Raw genomic sequence first — 23,352 nt, 5'->3', positions numbered from 1 at the left:
GCTTAATTGGTCATAGATCTATAATTAGCAGAGGTAAAATAAATAAAAATGCAATTTATCCAAATTTTCGAAATCTTTTATTTAATTTTTAAAAAACAATAATTTTTTTTTAACTAAAAGTTTATTTCAAAATTTTACTATACATAAGGTGGGGTTAAATTTTAAGATCTACAAATTCTGGGAATGTTTGGTAACATCATTGCCAGCTTTTTTTTTTCAATAAAGATTTCAAGAGCAGTATGATATATATGCTACAATCTAACAGATACGTCAAACTGAAGATTATTTTGAATGGGTCACGTGCAATATATGTATCACTGCTAGGCCATCCATTTTTAGTGCAGTTTAGAGAGAGGAGTTAAAAAGGAGTCAATTTCTTCACCACTATGTTACTACACCATGCCGTATTTCTACACCAACACACACACACACACACATACACATATATTTTGAGTATCATCCTCATTTGACGGAAAGCTAAGTTCTCCCTAACATTAATCCTAACCACTTATGATGGCGATTTATTTCTAACTCATCATTATGTGTCAAGTCTTTTTAAGTGCAACAAGACAAACTCCTTCTCACTTTTAAAGAATTTGATCAGTAGAGCACGTGATAATGTCTGTGTGTTAATCTTTAACACCAGTTTAAATTATTTTAGTTCTAGTCGTGGTGAACAGAATATTCTATTTCTAAAAAATAAAATATTTCTCCTTATAAAATAATAAAAATAGTTTTAAAACGTGTTATATTTTACACGTTCTTCATATTTGTAATTTTTTCATTAAAACTCAACCAAATATAAAACAGAATATACTTCATTTAATATAACAACTTACTTTTAAACAGAAAGTTACGGTTAAAAAATACCTTATAATATATATAATGACGAATAATAAATAATACCAATATTTTAAAACATTTTTGTAATTATTATACATCAGTTGTCATAAGAGAAAATCTTATTTTTTAACAGTAAATCTTTCGAATTACTATAAAAATACCACAAAAAACTTTCATTCTGAATTCCTGTGTTCAAAATTGAGGTTATTTAATAAATGAATCGTTAAAAAAAATGTAAAGTACTTTCTTATTTAACTCAGCAACATGGTCTGACGAAACATGCTTTAAATTGAATAATCTAGTTAGAATTATGATCATTAATCTAATGAAAATCCTCCTGTAATTAATTATGGAGAAGAAACTTAACGTACTTCGAATTTATGCGTGCTGTGGAATCATAAAAACATAAATATAGAAATCTTATTCCTTAGTCAGAAGTGTAACAGGTTATCTTGAGATGTTAAGAGATATTGTAATTCCTAAGCTATTAAATAACCATGTGTTTAACATCGCCTAACCTATCCTTCTCATCGTACTTTTCGAGTTAGAGATTATTTCGTTCAAACCTATCCTAAATAGTAAAGACGCAGAGGAATAATTGAGTAAATAGTTAACTAAACGAATGATTCTAACTGCCGATTAAAAACTCAGTTGATTTTATAAACCGGAACGAAACTTACTCGGAAAAAAATATATAATTCAGGGGTCAAATGCTAGTAAAAATTCATAAGAACAGAAGGAAAATATTTTAAACATTTTCCTGATGTTTATTAAATTTTTAAAATAAAAATTCTTTTAGTTTTTCTTTTATTGACCGATCGTTTCCTTAGTATTTGAGGAAACCGACTTTTAGCTCAACCGGTATTTGTAATCTATTTACGAGCATATTTCATACTTTTAAGCAAATATTATTTAGGTTATGAAGAAAAAAGTAATATATTTTAAACATTTATGTTTATGAAGTTTTCTATTATTTAATCAATCACTCCGGCAGTTACATATCAATTCCTAATTACAGTCATCCTATTTTTTTTTATTAAAATTAAGTTTTTTAGAGCTATTATATATAGAATGTTCAAGCTAAAGGTATTCAAAAATAATGGCCTATATTAAAAAATCCGATTTCGACACCACATGACTTCCTTGAACGCCTATTAAATTACATACACACATTTTTAAAAGTACATAACATTTTATTTCATTAATAACTTCTAATATTTTTTTTTTTATTGTTATTATTGAATTATTATTTATCGTAAAACCTTTTTTACAATCGGAGGTTAATAATTATTAATAAATCAATATATTTAAATTAAAAAAAGGAGGTAAAGTCTGATTCGAATGGATGTGCTTTCCCCTTATAAGATCCAAATATTTCATTAATTAAAATTGTATTTGGCTATAACTCTGGAACCGATGAAAATAAGTACCACTTATGTGGTACTATATATTGTTAAAAAGCTTTCGATGAGGGCTTATTACGTCAGTTAAGAAAAAAGTCCAAAATCCAAATTTGTTTGTATTTTGGGCTTTTCTGGACACTTTTGGTCCAGTTGATTGCAATCAGAAGGAGAGGTGCACATCTAGATGTTACTACAGTCCGAAATCCAAAATTTCAACATCTTGCGGCTATTAGTTTTTGAGTTATGCGAGATATATACGTACAAACGTCACGCCGAACTAGTCAAAATGGATTTTTCCGTTGAAATATGAAAACAGAAATTTTTCGCGATCACAAAACTTCCTTTACTTCGTACATGGAAGTAGTCTTAATCTCTTAAACGTAGGGTCAATCGATTGGAAATATCTCCAGAATTCATTCTGATACTCTCAAGGTCAGGGGAATACGCATGCGTAAGCAAGCCGACTCACAATGCAATAATAGTAGTCAGTCGGATGTGGCCCCACAAAAGATACGGTGTGTGCTTTGCTTAGCAAAGTTTCAATCGTTTACGCGTGTTCAACAGCGTGTACGAACTGAATGGAATATCGATCATCCTATAGCCAAGTCTATTCGTTATTAGGATACGACTTTTTAAGAGAGACTGGAAGTTTGGTCACACAAACTGAAAATCACCCAAAAGTTTCAGTTAGTGACGAGACTATGGATCGTGTACGCGATGCATTCATTCACTTCCAATGCTGGATAGTCAATTAGGGGGGGCTAGTTATGACCTGCAAATTCCTCGTTTTACTGTTTAGGACATTGTTCAAAAGCGGCTCTCCATTTCTGAACGTACAAATTACAACTCCATCATATTAAACCAAATAATCGCCGTCTACGATATCAGTTTATTGCAGAGGTAATAATACATCGTGTCGAAAACAATCCTAATTATCTTGATACGTTGTTATTTAGTGATTAGGCAACCTTTCATATGTACGAGAAAGTTAACAGACACAATTGTCGAATTTAGGGTACTGAAACTCCTCATACAGTAATCGAAAATAAAAGGGACGCACACCGTAAGTCAGTGTCTGCTTAGGACTGCACAAAAATGGCGTCATCGGTCCCTTTTTTTTTTTTATGGAGTCCACTGCGACAGGTTTAGATTCCTGCAGATTCAGTTTCCAACAAGATTATGCACCAGCACACACAGTTTCATTGAGATGTTCTTAAACAACACTTTTCCCGGATGTTGGATCGGATGAGGAGGTCCAACTGCACGGCCATTTAGATCTCCAGATATCCCTCCTTCAGACTTTTTTACTTGGTCATTAATTAAAACGTGATTAATTGCACTTGATTAACTTACATTAAAACTCGGTGAGTTGCTGTATTAATAAAAATAAAAAAATTATTAAATTATATTAACCGGTGCTTTTAATATAAGCCGTTACTTTTGAATACCATTAGCTCGGACACCTTTTTTTTTTTTTATACTGCAACAAACAGCTGACGAACCAAATTAATATTATAACGAAGAACGCTACATTACCGAAATTTATAGTCGACAAGTTACTTATAACAGCAAGTCACAATATTATACTTTAATTATTTTTTGTTTTATGTCATCCTATACTTTGATACATTAATCACAACAATATCATTTTTTTTTCTTTTCCTGTTTAGCCTCCGGTAACTACCGTTTAGATAATACTTCAGAGGATGAATGAGGATGATATGTATGAGTGTAAATGAAGTGTTGTAGTCTTGTACATTCCCAGTTTGACCGTTCCTGAGATGTGTGGTTAATTGAAACCCTACCACCAAAAAAACAGCGGATCCATGATCTAGTATTCAAATCCGTGTAAAAATAACTGGCTTTACTAGGGCTTGAACGCTGTAATTCTCGACTTCCAAATCAGCTGATTTGGGAAGACGCGTTAACCACTTGACCAACGTGGGTTACAACAATATAATTAAAAATATTATTCATTACGACAAGCAAGCATATAACCACTACTATTATGGATGACATCATGTTTTAATTTACAAGTAAATACAAACAACAATAAAGTAATAATGAAAATTAAATTATCATCTTGGAGGAACAAAGTCTGATTATTTTCTAGATTGAATAAATTATTTGTTCCTTATACAGATAGATTGAATAAAAAATATTGGTAATGTCTAGATTGAAAAAATGAAGAAAAGGGTATTTTTATTTCATGAATATAATTTTTATTTTATAGATTTAGAATCGTTGATAAAATAATAAGGATTATAATAATATATAAATAAAAATCGATTAAATGTTAGACTTTTATACATTTTTTTATTAGGAATTTATTTTCAACTTAATATTTAATTATATTTACATTTGGATTTTTTTTTAAGAAGGGATTTTTAAAAGTTAAAATATCGTTTATAAAAGAAAATATACCATAATTAAATTATATTTACAAATTCCAATAGAGTTTTTAAAAATATATTATTATTATTATTATTATAAAAACCAAATCAAATTCTTATTATTATTTTTTTCGTAGAAAAATATTTAATAAATAAATATAATATGTATTTATTATTTTATAAACAGGTATTTATTACTAAATAAATATAAGAGCTATATAATTTTTTCTAGTTTAAAATAAAATAAGGTTATTTAGAAATTATTTATAGTTAAATTTATATAGCAGATAGTATTATTAACATTTTTTACCTAAAAAGTAAGAATTTTACGTTATCAAATGCTATATGTCAGATGAAATTTGAATATTTAACCCACCGGGTTGGTCTAGCGATTAACCCGTCGTCGCAAATCAGTTGATTTCGAAGACGAGAGTTCTAAGGTTCAAATAAGGATTTGAATATTAGGTTGCGGATACCGGTGTTCTTTGGTGGTTGGGATTCAATTAACCACACGTCTCAGGAATGGTCGATCTGAGACTGTACAAGAATACACTTCATTTACACTCACACAAATATCTTCATTCAACCTCTGAAGAATTATCTAAACGATAATTACCGGAGCCTAAACAGAAGAAAAAAAAATGAAATTTGAATAAATTACTAAACTTTGGAAGATGATTCAGGTCAATAAAACCAGGAAAATAACTCCTATAAACTTTTATCGGGATACCACTTCGTTTCTGACTTTTTATACTTTATGTTTTTATTTGTAGTTTTACGTTTTTATTTTAATCTCTATTAAAATTGTGATTAAAAATTATGTGAATGAATTTATATATTTTACTAAAATTTTGATATTAATATTTAGTTCGGAGTTTTGCGACCAAATAAATAAATTTGATGTTTTCAATATTCCATAATAGTGGACATTTAAGATCTTTAATAATTAATATATTGTTACTGATTTTTTTTTTTTGTAAAAGGAAATCTAAAACACTTTATTGTGAATAAAATAACATCAAATTTATTCAAATAATCGTGTTAGTTTCAAATCATTATAATCTGTGAACGTTCAAATTGTTTCAAAACAGGATAAACTAAGGCTTATTTTGATCCAAATTTAGTTTTATCCATTATACATAACTGTACTGAAGATGATAAATAGAAATGTAAAAAAATCCGCCCGTTTTTTTGTGTTGTGTTTTTTTGTATAATAATTTTGCAGAAAATTTAAATCTTTTTGGTCGTTTAAAATATTTAATCAAAAATTATTTAGATTTTCAATGGAAATTTATTGTTTTAAACTAATGTATTCATCACAAAATAGTGGTGAATTAAATCCAAGCGTACTTCGATATTTCTTATAAATTCTATAGTAATTTTACCTACTTTTTTAAATAGAATAAAATAAGATAATTTTTTTACTTCTCCTTAAAACGCAAACACGCTCACGCGTGTATGTGCGTGGGTATAAATTCCAAGCCACGTCTCTTAATCAAAATTTCACATTTCATAACGAATTAGCTTTAAACTCCCCATTCTCCTTTACGTAAAAAAAATTTCTATAATATACTAACAAAATTTAATTATGGTATATTTACGTAGTTATTTAAAAATGCGTCTTTGGGGAAAAAAGTTTAACGAATAAAATTATTTATTTTTGACAATTGCAACGTTATTATTTTTATTTGTAATCATCTTCTACTCGATTCCCACATTCCTTTAAAACAAATACGACGATATCCTCAATAACTATATTATTATTATTCTTAATATAAAAGTTAAACCTGTTCAACTAGTGAATAATCAGTAACCTCGTCTCATGTCCCAATGAGAAGAGGATGATATGTATGAAATGTAAATGAAGTGTAGTTTTGTACTGACTCAGGCCAAATGGCTGATATGTGGTTAATTGAAACCCAACCACCAAAATATATCGTTGTATTGAGTAGTCAAATCCGTATAAAAATAACTAACTTTTACTAGGGTTTGAATTTCAGAACCTTTGATTCGAAAATAAGTGTTAAGTGATTTGCGTCGACTAGTTTACCGCTAGGGCCCGATAATAACTATATGAAAATATAATTTGTTTAAATTAATTAAAATATCCTTTAAATAAAATTAAATTATAAAATATTTAATTAAATATTCATTTAAAACAAGTTAAAGGTTTAAATTTTAAACAATTTCGATATAATAGATTAAAGATAAAGATTAAACCCGTTACAGCAATGTAGTGACAAAGATATACTATAAAACCCTAACTTTGTGAAAAAGATTAAAAAGAAATTTATTATTATTAATGGTAATATGGAGTAGAAAAATGTATTTTGAAAATATACGATCAAAAAAGAATAAAATATTTAGAGATTTGGATATGAAAAAGAATGAAATACTGAGCAGAGTTGGAGAAAAATAATAAGCAGTATAAAAAGAAAGTAGGTAGAATACCGGTTAAGAAGAAAATGTGTATAAATGAAGGTTGTAGAAAGTACGATGGAAGGAAAGAGAGCAAGAGGAATAAGAATTCTTCAATAAATTGATCTCAAGGGGGAGGTACAGACAAACAAAAAGGTTGATCGACTGGTTTGGAGGCTAGCTATGTACTGAGACTTATTTTTTAAGAACATCCGGGACCAGCGTTAGGAATTGTTTCAGAAGATGAGATAAAATGGCAATTTTTTGGCGTTAAAAATGTCATACCTGACCGGGATTCGAACCTGGGACCTCCGGATGAAAAACCGAGAAGATATCACGAAGGCCGGCATGTACTGAAACTGGCGAGATAACAACAATAATCATCATTCTCTTAATAATGGTACGAAGCAGAGTCATTGAATAATAAGTTTTAGTTTTATAACTTAATTTTTTGAAATAATTTATTTTTGATAATTTTTAAAATGTTGTCCGACTGATAATTTATTTATTACATTATCTTACACTAAAAATAATCTATTTTTTAAACTTTTACATAAAAATGGAATGTGTGCATTATTTGGGCATTAGATGGGAACAAGCAAAAATAAAACGCCTAATTTATAAGCCTCTTCCATTGTGCTCTTGTGATCGTGTAAAATAGTAGTTAAATAATACAAAATAAAATTTGATCAATCGATCTACGGAATCGGTGACAGATGATGAGGAAATTACCGTACACTGGAAAGAGTCGAAAGCCTAGAAAAGTTAACCTCATATAATAACCAACAAGCTTGGTAATATTAAGACATCACATCAAGTTTAATTTATACAGCTTTCGTAGCTCGGTTAGAGATATTTTTTTTATAGAAACTCAATGGTTTATTACCAATGAGTATGACCAGAGGATGAGAATTGGGACCCTTTCCATTTAGTGGTAGCATTTACGTTTTTGTTGAGAATATGAAAATGCGCCTCGGTATAGGATGGAATGAAATCATTCTTGCATATTGCTGGCAACACCGCAGTGATTGGACAACACCGCGGCCCGCTGGCCACGACTAGGTGTCAGAGTATTGCAGAGCAATAACTATGTAGTATTTAACTGATTAAAATGTTATTGCTTTCTTTAATTGTTTAAATTATTAATTTTTTTTTTTACAAATGGGTATTTTAACTTTATTTAATAATAAACATGCATCATAGTAATATTTAACATACACTGTACAAAAATAAACATACATAAAAGAAATATTAAAAAAAACTTAGAAAAAAATCAGGGAGAATTTCTTGGAAATTTACTGAAAAAAACAATGGATTGAGGATGATTTAAAAATTGATAATTGAAATTTGCAAGCAGTACCGATTAAAAAAAAATTATCAATTTGTGAAGGATTCAAAAAGACAGTCTTTCCCTTTATTTATGAACTGATATACGATTCCCCCTTCCAAAAAACCTGTTCACCACAGCAATGATTTCTAGAAAATGCATATTTTTCAGCTAATATAATAAAGAAGATGCATTCATTTTCATTTATAAATTCAAATAATATCAATTGCTTAAGACAGCATTTTTATTATAAATTAAACTATGTAAAAGGTTTTTTAGATTTATCATTTTCGTACATAATAAGTAACATCAAGTCGGTAGCGTCTCGGCATTTCATGCGAAGGTCCCGGTTCGAACCCCGATCAGACATGGTATTTTTCCATACGCGTCCATTTTTATCGATAGCTGTCGATGCTCTTTCATAGCAAAAAAGAAGATAAGTAACACATTTTCAAAATCCAGTGTTCCTACCATCCAAATAATTATGAGGTTCAATTATATATTTATTTATATTTTTATGGTAATTCTGTGGCAAACGAACTAAGTTTTATTGAAAATTAAAAAAAATTCTAAAAAGCGAACAAACATCGGTACTTTTGGGTTTTCATAATCTTACTTGGATTTGTGTCTGTTTAATAGAAGATATAATGACTTGTGTTTGTTTCTTTACTTGGAATATTACATTATGAAGAAATTTGTATTCTTATTTAATAAACAAGAATTTAATTAGATAACATTCCAAGGGTGTAAGAATCGTAGTTAATGACAGAGAAACCGAGAATAATATTAGAAGAAATGAAGAGAATCAATCAATAAACTATTAAATCAAATGTTGCCAAGCCCCTGCGGTCTCGTATATCTTATATGATATGCTGCGAGAACTTGGCAAAGAAGGCTTCTTGGACGCCTTTCGTGACCAAAACACGAAATATACGTCTGCTGAATTTAGTAATCTTGTCATATTTCGTGTTGGCAAAAGGGAAAGGGGTGAAGTCTATTATATTATAGAGTACGATAAAGAATTACGTAGTATTTTCATGCAGAAAGGTCGAGTGTTTGTAGATTTCACATCATGTAGGGTTAAGGATTACGTCAAGGTAAGTCGTTGTTTTGGGCTGGGGTACGTGGCGAAATCTTGTAAAGAAAAAGAGAACTATGTTCGTTTTGCGGGAAAGATGGCCATCATGCAAAAGACTGCTTGATGAAATGCCCGTGTAGCCAAATTGTTCTCGTATTGGGAACCGGCCGGGCAAGACTGTTGATTAGATGAATGTCCTGCGTACAAGAGTGCGCGAACAATCTATATCGCCGGATAGATATATGATAATTATTGCTTTTATTTATGATTTTGTTTAAGTCTTATTTGTGTTTATTGTTTTGTTTTCTATCATGTCTTTTTTTTTTGATTACGTTTATACTTCGTCAGCCATAGTATTTGATGTTTATGTGTTTTTTGGGATATTTTAATACTCTGGTGGTTATGTGTGGTTTATATTTTTCTTTTGGGTTATTTTGATGTTCTGTTTATGATTTATGTTCTTGTTTGGATGTTTAATGTTTGGTCGTTTTTTTTTTAATGTTTTTATTTAGGTCTATCGTTTGTTTGTGTTTTGATCTTGTTCTTCTTCTTTTTTTTCCTGTTTAGCCTCCGGACTACCGTTTAGATAATACTTCAGAGGATGAATGAGGATGATATGTATGAGTGTGAATGAAGTGTAGTCTTGTACATTCTCAGTTCGACCGTACCTGAGATGTGTGGTTAATTGAAACCCAACCACCAAAGAACACCGGTATCGACGATCTAGTATTCAAGTCCGTGTAAAAATAGCTGGCTTTACTAGGACTTGAACGCTGGAACTCTCGACTTCCAAATCAGCTGATTTGGGAAGATGCGTTCACCACTAGACCAACCCGGTGGGTTTGATCTTGTTCTTATTTTCTGTTATGTCTACGTAATGAATACGTTACATATTTACTTATGTTTCTAATTCGGTAATAGTTTAGATTAATTGTTGTACAACAGTTGAATTTTTATTTTTGATTTAGAAGGTTATGTTTGTTTTAGATGTTATTTTGTATTTCGGATTATTTTAGGTTTTAGTTTGTTGATTTTGTTTTTGGTTAACTTCTTGTTTTGGCGTTTTAGTTTTGACTATTTACGTGTTTATAGTCTGTGTTTGTTTATAGTTTCTTTTTTTTTGGATTACTTTAGTGTTTTACATGTTTTTATGTTTTCCTTTTTTACAGTTTATCTTCTTCTTGTTTTTCGTCTAATATTACGCGTCTGGCTCAACTTTTACCGTTTTTGGGTAGGTTAGGGTGGAAGAGCTCATCGGTATGGTCTTGTTTGAGAAAGTACGTTCATTTATGTTAGCGTTAATATACCGATGAGAATGTCATTCGTGACATTCGCATCGGTGGAATTTTGACTGAGGCAATCGAGCCTGAGAGATGTCTGTTGTTGAAGTATTGAAGATGACCTCCAGTAAAGCCCCTAAGGGCTAAGTACGGAAGGGATGGAGTACGGCGACCTAACTACCACGCAGGTTGTCTTCCCTTGGGGGTCAGGGTGTTCAGGAAGGAGAAGAAATTTGTATTTGTATATTTCTTAAGGGTAATGTTCATTCGCGTTTAAATATAGATCGGTCAAATTAGAATGGCTGAGTTTAATTAATTATAATATATTGATCTCTGTATGTTTTAGTGAGAAAAATAATGTCTAATTTTCCCAACAGAAGGAGCTCATTTATATAATAAGGAAGTACGATGACGGTGATCGTATGAAGTTGTACGATAATACCATATTCTTTCTACGGCTGTATTATAACGTTTGAATTATGCGGCTGGAACATGTATCATAATAAGTGGTCATTATGAAACAGGTGTTCAACCGATCAAAAGCCTACTACTCTTTTCAATCAGTGACCGATCAGAAGCGATTATTTTTTAATGTATCAGCTGTTTTATTTACGTTGATTTTAATCAAATTTAGTACTTAGCAAGCACAGATTAGGTTGAATTTCGATTACCTACATCTATAGGTAATTAAGTTTCTATTACACTGTTTATCTTTTTGTTATGTCGGATTCTGAGAACGAAATGCTTTTAACACCGATCGATATTAAAGAAAATGTAGAATTAATGACTAATAATCTGTTGCTACAGAAATGTTTTGTTTAATGAACAAAACATCTTTTCGTTCTCTTTTTAAAAGTTTAAAAAGAATATTCTGTAAACAATGTATTCTGTCGTTGATTTAAATCGATAATCGCAATGTTTTCTCAGCAGTAGATAAAATAGGTATACAATCCTCTACAATGACCACTTGCGAATTTAAATTTATTTTTTCATCTTCACCGAACGCCACATCCGTTTCAAGTTCTTATTAATGCTTTCGTTTCAGAATGTCTAGCAAACCGTTCTTCAACTTTACGTTCTCTAGCAGCTGCGTTAACCGGTTTTGCACTACCAAATATTGCAGCAGATGTTTTTATTCATATGTATTGCAGTAGATACAGTTTTTTTCATTTTTCAAGAGAGCGATTTCACGGTTTACGGTTTCTTCATCTTTCACGAGAGCGAAGTTACGGCACTCGCCAAAGTTCGTGTCGTAGCTTACTTCGCCCTCATGCATTAATGGTTATCATTATAGATGCTTGCATAATGTTGCATTATGTTGTGCTGTCCACTAAACCTAGATCTACTCTTGCTCAAGAAGATGACTCTGAAATATCCTAGGACCCACCGTATATGACCTACTTAACTAATTTACCTTAATGAATGTGAACTTCTTAATTTCTTTCAAGATACGAAAATTACTGTCAAGATAAAAATGTTAATCTACTCTGTGAGGAACGTAGTATTAGATACAAGGCTGATGGTATCGTAGAATATAGAGACAGTTATGGAAACGTTGTTAGAGTAGCTGATACGTCAATTAAAGAAGAAGAAAGAGAATTTTACTGGTCCTGGGGATGCTGGACGGGGTGGGCGTAAAATGCGCAGTTCTGATAGTGAACCGGAATATTTCACAAGATTGGCGGTCTAGAACATCAGGAAAAAGAGATGATGATTATAGGTCTGAGCGTAGAAATTACGGAGATCATGGTGGAGGAAACTATGAAGAAGGGATGAGCGAAGCGGTTGATATTATGAACGGGATCGTGAACATAGTGACAGACGAAATGGGAGAAATAGAGACAATGATAACAGGGATTGGTCAAGGGATGGAGGTCGTGATTGGAGAGACATAAGGTATCTAAGAAGTAGCTATGATGACTGACCTAGTGACTACGGCAAATGGTGGAAAGATATTGACCAAGACAGAGAGAGAGGGAGAGAGAGAGAGAGAGAGAGAGAGAGAGAGAGAGTGAGAGAGAGATCCTCCACCTAAACTCAATGAACCAAAAACAAGACCGAAAAGAGCATTGAAGCCACTTACAAAGCCAATAGAAAATGAAAAAGACCGTGATACATCTACTGCAATATTTGGTGGTGCAAAACCGGTTAACGCAACTGCTAGGGAACGTGAAGGCGAAGAACGGTTTGCTAGACAATCTGAAACGATAGCATTAATAAGAACTTGAAACGGATGAGACGTTCGGCGAAGATGAAAAATAAGATAATCTGTAACATTTTCGGAAAATGGTAAATATTTGATTTGAATGGATTTAAATGGCGTTTCAGATTTAAAAATTGTCTTAATAAAAACAAATTATTAAGGGATATTTTACTGTTCATGCCATCAGAATAATGTACGTATGATTAAACGCTAGAGGTATTATAATCCTAAAGAACTCTTAACATTTATTTAGTTTGATTTTTTGTGAATAAAAAAAGGGTGTTTAATTTAATTAACCCTCATACATTATTTACAAGTTTATCTTTTAATTTGTAAAAATAATATTTTTTTTTTATTTTAAATCATTCTACACAATAAAGTTTATATAAAAGACCAATTGACAATATAAAATTCTATAACATAATTTAATAAACAAATTGATTATTATTATTATTATTAGAACAAAATTAATAATAAATATTTTAATAATACATAACTATGCTACATGAAGCATAGCAACCGGATGGATTGACTGTGAAGAGTATTTCGTAGGCTTATCGTAGTACATGTGAGACGCTGCACAATGTGGCTGTCTGACGTTATTACCGTCCAATGTTAACGGCGCCAAATTAGATAACGGAGGAGATGGTGATGGTGGAAGAAATGGTTTTCTCTCCTGTAAATTAGTTCGGACACCTGTAAAAATAAATAAAAACAATAATTTAATTAAAAACTTTTTTCAAGAAGCAATTAAAATATTTTTACAAATAAAGGCTTACGATAAAATTGTATTATTATTATTATTATTATTACTACACAATTTAAATACTGTTTAAACGAACTGTTCAAAACTTTATGTGATTGAATAACATTTGCAGACTTTTGCTTGTAGAGTAAATAAATAAATATTGTGTGTCTATGTTTTTTATATAATTATAAAAAGATCGTTTATATAAAAAAAATTAAAATCCTTTTAATAATTTGTTGATTTTTTCCGTTTGGCGTACAAAATTCTGTTAATAACTAATAATAGTAATAAAAACGATAATTGCTATTTAACAAATGACGAGATGAAAGACCAGTCAAACGTCTGTTGACGTTTAAGGCGCCGTCTTGATTTCTATTCTTGGAGTATTGCATAGGAAAACTACTTTTGTCTTTTCAACTTTTGTTTACACCTAGTAAAGTTTTTATTTAAATAATTGTAAAACGTTTGTCTCAGTATTTGGTAATACGAATAAATGTGTTTTCCCTTTTTATCAAAAATCAAAGTTTTTAGATTTCTTAAAAGGTTTTTATAAACACATCTTTAATTATTTTTTTTTTCAAATTGATAATAATGCAATAATCTGTACCTACAAAGCAAATTGTTCTAACTGATTTATCAACGCCCAGTAAAAACGATGAAAATTTGTATACATGTTCTTCTTTACGGTGTAAGGGTTAAAATGGTGTAACAATGAAATTTACTATTTTTTTTTTTTTTTTTTTTTTTTTTTTTTTTTTTTTTAATTTCTCGGTAACAAATGAAGATATCAATTTGATTTTTGGTGTGCGTAAATGTAATCTTCATGTCTTCATGTGAATATCTAAAACCTAATTTCTATATTCTTTTTTAAATTTTACCTTGAAAGCGGTAAAGAAAGGTAAAAAAAAATTGAACAATGATTGCAAATTTTTCCCATTTCCTACTAATCTAAATGATATATTATTAGATTAGGATTTGATAATACTCTTCATATAAATTTCTAAAACAATTTTCGGTTTTTTTTAATTTCGATTTTTTAAGTGGTGCGACGATGTACGGCGGGACGTCTCAGCCAACACAGCCACTGTTACTGTACGTGCGACGCGACTGGCTGCACCTGCCTCCGGTTACTTGACTAAAAAACATAAAAGTAATAAAAAAGTTTAAAAAATGAGATTCGAAGTACGAACACCTTCTAGTCGGATAACTCTAAGAACCGGGAAAAATACATTTTTATCCGTACTTTGTACGGGTAACCGGTTATAACTAATATTTTTAAGATGGAGACCGAATGTTTTGAAACCCACATTCTTAGATCGCTCAAAGTTTCGGGTCCTGTACTGACCAAACTGTTCTGAAGAAATTTAAAACTTAAAGAAAGACATTTTTTATAAATTGAACAGGCTTTAATTTTTATTTATCATTATTATTCTCATACGCATGAGCTCAATGAACACATCGGGGTCCAGCTAGACGGGAAGTGAGAGCGAAGCAATCCTGACCTACTAAATATCCCCTGATTACTACGGGAAACGCAAGTAACCATACAGCGCGGCCGAAGGCATGAAGGGGTTGCGATGGGTGAAAAGGGGTAATTTGCTTTTCTTTTACGTTTTTGTGCATTTCTCGGCAGCGAATTAAGGTATCAATTTGATTTTTGGAGTGAATGTTTTTACACATTAACATCTAAAAATCAATTACTGGTTTTTTCAAAATTCCACTATTAATGGGGTCAACAACACCAAAAAATCTATACGCTGAGCAACATACCGATGGATGTGTGTCAATAGCAAAATAATTTATCGACTGGCACGTATCACCAGCTACATTACCACACAGGTGAGTAACGCAGCAGCAACAATTATACTACCTCCCTCTCCTTAGCGTTCGAAGGTGAAATATTACGATGAAGCCACGACCAGGGAACGCTAGTAACATATAAACTTTTTCCTTCGTGTGTATACCTAAATTATTAAAACATTAGATAAATGTAAACAAAATTGAGCGATAATAAATTGGTCTGAAAAAATTACCCGTGGATTTATTTTGTGTCATGATTTATTTTATAATTCCAGTGACACAAAAAGTATCACTGGAATCACAAAATAAAATATTTTGTATAAATAAATTATTACAAAGGGGTGACTGTTTCATCCCTTTCCGAGGAGGCGGCTGGTGCGATACCCTTTGTAGGTGTTCCAGCTTCTCCACACATACTGTTAAAGAATGAGGAATGCAATGACTTTAATGTACAAAACCCTATTTGGGGGTCGGATCAAATATTCCCCCGGGAAGAGAATTGGAAAAGTTCCATTTAAATTCAAGCTTTGGTATATTAAATAATGGCTCAGGAGCTTATTTTAAAGCCAGACATGGATTGACTTCCTGTATAGATTTAGCATTTCTAAGTGCATAGATACCACCGATGAACCCTTACAATGTTTTAGAAGATTTCTACAGAAGTGAACCTTCTTTCGGTGGAAATTTCAACTCTTGTCTCATCGGAAATATATTCTATCCCCAAAATATGGTTTTTTGATAAGGTAGATCGGACGACCTTCTCTGTTGATATGAAAACTCCCCGAAACAACTGGAATTATCGGTAAAGATGACAACGCTATAATCGATTCGGCATCAAGATATATTCCCAGAACATTCGGGAAACTCAAGAAGCCTTTCCTTTCCTGGTGGAATGATAAAATTAGTGAAGTGATAAAAAGGAAGAAAAAACATATAACGCTTTCAAGAAACATCCACCATCGTAAAATTAACTGCCTTTAAAAAACATAGGACCTATGTAATAAGACTTAAGGCAGATTAAAAAAAAAGGATTCTGCCAAAAATACATATCATAGTAGAAGTATGATTTTAGCAAACGATTAGAAGAACGTGAAGGCTATCTGCGGACATACCTCTATAACTTGCCTTCAATATGAAGGTGATCTAACAGACAGTCCATTCAAAATTAATAATTTTGAAGAAGTCAGTAAAACGGCTAATTGTGACGAATGAATACTTAAGAAATAAAAAGAACAGAACTTGAAGGTCATCTTAATTTTGGAACCAAAATAAACTTTCATAATGTACCTTTCAAACTAGATGAGCTTGTGAAAAAGGTGAAAAAAAACGGACAATACAGAATCTCGTTCAGATAAAATACATTGCCAAAATCAAAAAGCTAAACACCGCTGCAAAACGTAAATTGCTAACATTATATACTCAGATATGGCGGGATGTAATGTACCCGCAGCAGTGGAAGAAAGCCACTTATTGTTCCAATTCCAAAAAAATATAAAAATCTAACCGATCCCAATAGCTCCTATTTCCTTGACGGGTGCTACTGAAAAAAACTTCGAAAAATAATCAATTAGTATGGATTTTAGAAAGAGAAGATCTTCTATCCTCGCATCAGGCAGGATCTCGACAGTACCAGTCTACTACTGACCAAACGATCAATTTAGAAAATACTATATACAACAATTCCATCACTAGGAAACACTGTGTTGAAGTCTTCTTTGATCTACAGAAGGTTTTTGATATGACTTGGCGTCATTGAATAATGCTTCAAATTTGCGGCAATTTAGCTAATAACTTGGCAATACATGAACGACCGTACTTTTCAAGTTCGGGTTTACGAGTACTCGTCAGAAAAAAAATTGGAAAATGGCATACCATAAGGTTCGCCGTTGAGCGGTACCTTGTTTACGATCGTCATCGATAAACTGATATTAGCCATTCAAGGAAAAATATTTACGTCGATGATCTGGCAATTTTATGTACCAGTAACAACACGGTTATGGTGAATTATAAATTGCAACTAGCGATAAAAGCTCTTAACGAAGTTGCAAAAATATAATGGATTCAAATTTTCATCATGGAAAACTACAGAAGTGTAGTTCTTCTGTAGAAAGAAAACTCCTCGTCGTAGTTCTGTTTTGACCATCGATAACCATCCTATTCAGTTCAACGGTATTGTACGCTTTTTAATTTTTTTAATTGATAGATTAGTTGGGGATTTCACGTACAGAATTTGAGTGTGTCGCATGGAAGAAAGCCCTAAACATTATTAAATGATCGAACATCAATCGAGGCTCAGAAAAAGAGACGTTACTGCGATTACATAAAGCACTGGTTCAATCGAAGCTTGATTGTATTACACATTCATCCGCTAGAAATATCGAGTCCAAAAAAGTCAGGCATCATACATAACAAGGTAATCAGATATGGCGCAGGCGATTTCCGTACAGTTCGCGTGACTAGTTTAGTATCTGAAGCCGACATAATGCCATTACATTACAGAAGAGAGATCCTACTATTCAGATATGCAATAAAAGTATAGTAAATTTTCGTATACTCCATAAATGACAGTCTATATATGTAAAATTTGCAAATTGTGGTTAATATTTTTTTTTTTATATCATATTTCAACGAGATGATTTGAGAATTTTAATCCTTTTCTGTTTGACTTATCGTATCCAAAAGTGATTACAATAAAACTTTTAAAACGTATCAATAATAATAATAATAACTCGAGAGAGATAGGAGCGGTCATGCTGTTAGATATACGCAATGCGTTTAATGAGCTGCCATGGGAAGTTATATTTCGTGAACTAGAAGTAAGACGAATTCCGGCATACCTGCGAAGGGTGTTGCACGAATATTTTAAGGACAAATTCGTAGTGGGCAGGTCGGAAGGTGGTGAAACGAAATTTCCGGTGGAGAGGGAAATTTCCCTCAGGGTTCGGTGTCGGGTCCGGCCTTGTGGAGCATTGCTTTAGATAATGTTCTAAGGCAGCACTATTCGGCAGGCGTCACCCCGGTGGCGTTTGCTGATGATTTGGCACTTGTAATTGTGCGCAAAACGGAAGAAGAACTGCAACAAGTGGGAGTGTGTCTCGACTACGATCGCATCAATGATACGAGAGAAGGTCAACGAAGAGAGGCGACGGCAGGCTGAGTTGATGCGAATCTACGGAGGCTTGGAGTTCGATGACGGGTGATCAGGGTAGGCCAGCTTCTGGGGGTGGGCGGCGGGGGCTCCTCGGAGTCGTCGCTCGTCGATCGCCCCCTGGGGACGCCTTCCGGTCACACGGATTCGGATAGGGAAGTGCCTGGGTGATCATGCAGGGGCTGTACATACCATTCGGCTTAGATCCAGCCCCTGCATGGTATTAGGGGAGGTTTTTTAGCGGGTGAGAGCCCCGTACTGCCGTCAGTGCGGGCTGACGGCGGCTGGCAGAGCTTTTTCATCCGCTACGGAAAGAAAAAAAAAAATAATAATGCATTTTTATTTTTTAAAAATCAAAAATATAAAATGACGTTTAAGAAGTTAAAAATAGCAGAAACAAATAAAAGAAAATCAGTGAATTGCAAACAATTTTCATGATCCAAACGACCATCCGACAGAATGACAGTAACATGTTTATATAAAATGTAAATTTTAGAAGTATAAAAAAGCTGGCAAAGTATTGCATGACTTTCTCTGCAACACCGGTCAGTCATACAATACCTTGCACAGCTTTTTCAGTGCAAAATCTTTCCGTCGAAGTCGGAAAGATCCAAACTGTCTTATTACTTACTACTTATACTCTATTACTATAACCGATTATAACCTAATCCAGTACCATCCAATACCAGTACATGTATCTTTTAAAGGTGGGGAATAAGTTTTTTATTTTTCTGTTTAGCCTTCGGAACCACCGAAAGGTATTACTTCAGAGGATGAATGAGGATGATATGTATCAGTGTAGTCTTATACAATCTCAGATCAACCGTTCCTGATGGTTGTGGTTAATTGAAACCCGACCACCAAAGAATACCGGTATTCACGATTTAGAATTCAAATCTGTATAAAATTAACTAGCTTTTATTATGATTTGAATCTTAAAACTCTCGACTTCGAAATCAGCTGATTTACGATGACGAGTTTACCACTAGACCAACCCGGTGGAGAATAATTTTTAAGAAAAATACTTCTAGAAATATTCATATATAGGTTTAGCTTAACAAATTTAAGTAAATTTTTCTCTTAATCTAACACTCCTTCAGTAAAAGCAAAAATAAGAAAAAGAAAATTTTCAAAAAACTTTTTGGGACTTTGGGTTCGGGGTATATAATTTTAGAAAATTGTAGATATTTATTAATAGCTCTGTATATGAAGTATAAACTTTCAAAAATTATATGAAAAAAATTAAACCGAAGGGAAGTAGAGCAAAAGAAAAAAAAACAAAACAATATATTTCAATTTAAAGAGGTGGGGATTGATTTTTTGAAACAAAGTTTTTTATCGGTTATTTATCTACGCATTATAGGTAACAAATTTGCTTTAATAGATTTTTCTAAAATGGCTCTGAAGAAAATCGAAATTGGTTTTACGCAGTATCTCCCACACGCCACTAACGAATTAAAAAAAAATATTACAATGATCAATACTCCATATATATAAATATTTGAGCAAAATTTGAAGAAAATTAGTTCAGGAAATCCAAAGATATAAGGCCAAAAGCAGTCGATACACGTACATATGCACATCCGTACATACTCGTACATCCATGTTTTTTTTTTTTTGTCTAAATTAACTAGTTGGACTCCAAAACGTAAATATTTGGAAAAAATTCGATACCTCATTTTTGAAATGAACACCATACTTTGCCCTTTGATTCGAATTATATTTTCAGGGAAAGTGTAAATTAAAACAAACTGGTAATAAAATAAAGTAAAATTAATAACAAAGTAGAATAACAAAACTATAAAACATAAATTATCGTACATAAACGAAGAAAAAATAATGAAAACATACACCAAAAAGTAAATAAAAGATAAAAACACACAAAATTATTGGAAAAGATTGTTATAAAAACTGCGCCACGCTTTTATTTAACTAAATATTTTCATTACTTTTAATTTTAAAATTTAATAATTATTACATTTATTTATTTTTTATTAGATATTTATATAATTTATTTTTTACTTTTCAGTGCATTTTTATATTTGTTAATATATTATATTTTTTTGTTTAAAATTCTCAATTTGATTTAATTCTTATTTTTAACTTTTTATAAGATTTTTCTAATTTGTTTCCTTTTTTTATTAATGTTAATATTAGTTAAATAAAAGCTTTTTTAAAAAATAATTTTTTTTATGTAATCAAATATATTTTTGTATTTTTTTTTGTTTTTTTTTGTATATTTTTTTTATTTTTTACTTTTTAGTCTTAATGAACAATAAACTTTTTATATCCAAAAAAAAAATATTCTTAATAGTATTTATATCTGAATATTATTGTTAGTTTATTAAGACTAAAAAGTAAAAGTATTTATTATTACACATCGAAGTTACATAGGTGTACCAAATTTCAATCATTTTCATACGATAGTTCATGAGAAATTAAAATTTTCAACTAAATGCATGAATTTAGCGTAGGGGTAACGCGTGGGGGTGGATAATATCAAATTCTGACACCGTAGTGCTGTATTGTCATCGAAGTTACATACGTGTACCAAATTTCATTGATTTTCATACGATAGATCAAAAGATATAGCAGTTGCAAGATTTGATTATTCCTAAAGCGAGTTAAATAAAAGATTTGTTTGTTTATTAAAACTAAAAAAAAACTAAAAATATTTATTTTTACTCATCGAAGTTGCATACGTGTATCAAATTTCATTGATTTTCATACGATAGTTCATGAGAAATAAAAATTTTCAGCAACATGCATAAATTTAGCGTAGGGGTAATGCGTGGGGTTTTGGGGTGTGGGTTCATATCTAAATTCTAACACGGTAGTATTGTATTGTCATCGAAGTTACATACGTGTACCAAATTTCATTACGTTACCTTAAATTTCATTTAAGTTTAATAAAAGCTTATAAAAAGGAAGTACATCAAATGGACTATAGAGCTAGCAAGTAAAAAATAACATTCTCCACGAATTATTATAGTTTTTTAACACTTTTGAAGTTACATAAGTTAAAAGTAGTAAATTTAGTTTTCAAAATTATTTATATGTGCGTATGCGGGCGCGTCTTTACTATCTGAGAAATGTTTGAACCTACAATCATGAGATTTGTTTGATATCTTCTGCTGTAAATCGGTAGAGTTTTAAATTTATTTAAGATATCTTAAAGATAAATATATCACATTTCAGTGGATTTTCTAATCTTAACAAATCCTTGACTTCAAATATCCTGATGGACTAATTTCTGTACACAAGTTTTATTCTACGAACTTCACATAAATATTTAGAGAAAGATATTAACAATAAAAAATATTCTTCCAAAACTTCTGTACCCTTAAATACATAAATTTGAAAGAAACAGTTTTTAAACATCACTTTGATAACAAAAGAACATGAAACATCAAGAACTGCACATCTTATAGATATTTATATAATTTATTTTTTACTTTTTAGAGGGTTCTTCTAATTTATTTCCTTTTTTATTAATGTTAATATTAGTTAAATAAACCTTTTTTTAAAAAATAATTTTTTATATGTAATCAAATATATTTTTGTAATTTTTTTGTTTTTTTGTTTTCTATTTAGTCTCCGGAACCACCGTAAGGTATTCAGAGAATGATATGTACGAATGTAAATGAAGTGTCGTCTTGTACAGTCTCAGGTCGACCAATCCTGAGATGTGTGGTTAATTAAAACCCAACCACCAAAGAATACCGGTATTTACTATCTAGTATTAAAATCCGTATAAAACTAACTGCCCTTACTAGGATTTGAACCTTAGAACTCTCGACTTCGAAATCAGCTGATTTGCGATGACGAGTTCTCCATTAGACCAACCCGGTGGGTTAATACATAAATTAACTTAATACCTTTGATGTACTGACATAATACAACCTAACACCAGGGAAATTATATAAAAGAATTTTCATTAAAGATAATAAGTAATAAAAGCTAATATCGTCTGTAACAAAGGTCACAGTGATGGTGACTTTAGTTTCCTATATTCCCTACTGAATATGATTTTTACCGTCTACATTTCTACCTAGATACAGTCAGTTCAGTTATTGTCTAACTGATCCATTCCATCCTCACACTAGTTAACAAATATTTTAATTTTTCTTAATATTTCCAATAACACAAATGAAAAATAAAATTACTGAAAACAATAAATAATACATTATAGCGAACTACAGAAAAATACATGATATCCTATCGTAAAAAAATATACAAATTTATTTCACAAAACATCCACAGAATGTTACTGACTATGACAAAATTTAGTCAACCAATAGGGCTTTAAGAATATATTTTTCTGGATTTCGTAAAAATAAATTAAGAATTCCAACCAATTGTAAACCACAATCAATATTCTAATAATTAAATTTCCTTGGTTTTTTTCATTGCTATATAAAATGATGAAGAAAGTAAAAGGAACTATAGGCAATTAAGAAATGCTATAAACAGGAAGTGCAAACTGGCGAAAGAAGAGTGGATTTAAGAAAAGTGGAAAGAGAAATGAACATTGGTAAAATAGACGGAGCATACAGGAAAGTTAAGGAAAATTTTGGGGTACATAAATTAAAATCTAATAATGTGTTAAACAAAGATGGTACACCAACATATAATACGAAAGGTAAAGTCGATAGATGGGTGGAATATATTGAAGAGTTATACGGAGGAAATGAATTAGAAAATAATGTTA

The 23,352-nt window shown here is 31.2% G+C and overlaps 1 protein-coding gene across 2 annotated transcripts in view; it reads right to left on the bottom strand.

Annotated features, from left to right (window-relative positions):
* Positions 1–13,321: 13,321 nt before the first annotated feature.
* The window catches only part of LOC142328800 (uncharacterized), a 57,918-nt gene continuing 47,887 nt past the window's right edge, over positions 13,322–23,352 (bottom strand). The window contains exon 2 of one of the 2 annotated variants that reach the window (XM_075372843.1): positions 13,322–13,641. In XM_075372843.1, coding sequence (XP_075228958.1) covers positions 13,442–13,641 — 200 coding nt within the window. In that variant the 3' untranslated portion in view covers positions 13,322–13,441. The remainder of the gene's footprint in view (positions 13,642–23,352) is intronic. The other variant, XR_012757364.1, reaches the window with a different exon arrangement.

The sequence above is a fragment of the Lycorma delicatula genome, chromosome 8 (assembly GCF_047948215.1).
Source record: "Lycorma delicatula isolate Av1 chromosome 8, ASM4794821v1, whole genome shotgun sequence".
NCBI classification, from domain to species: Eukaryota; Metazoa; Arthropoda; class Insecta; order Hemiptera; family Fulgoridae; genus Lycorma; species Lycorma delicatula.
Note: the sequence above shows the minus strand (reverse complement) of the source record. Positions and strands in the feature narration are given on the sequence as shown.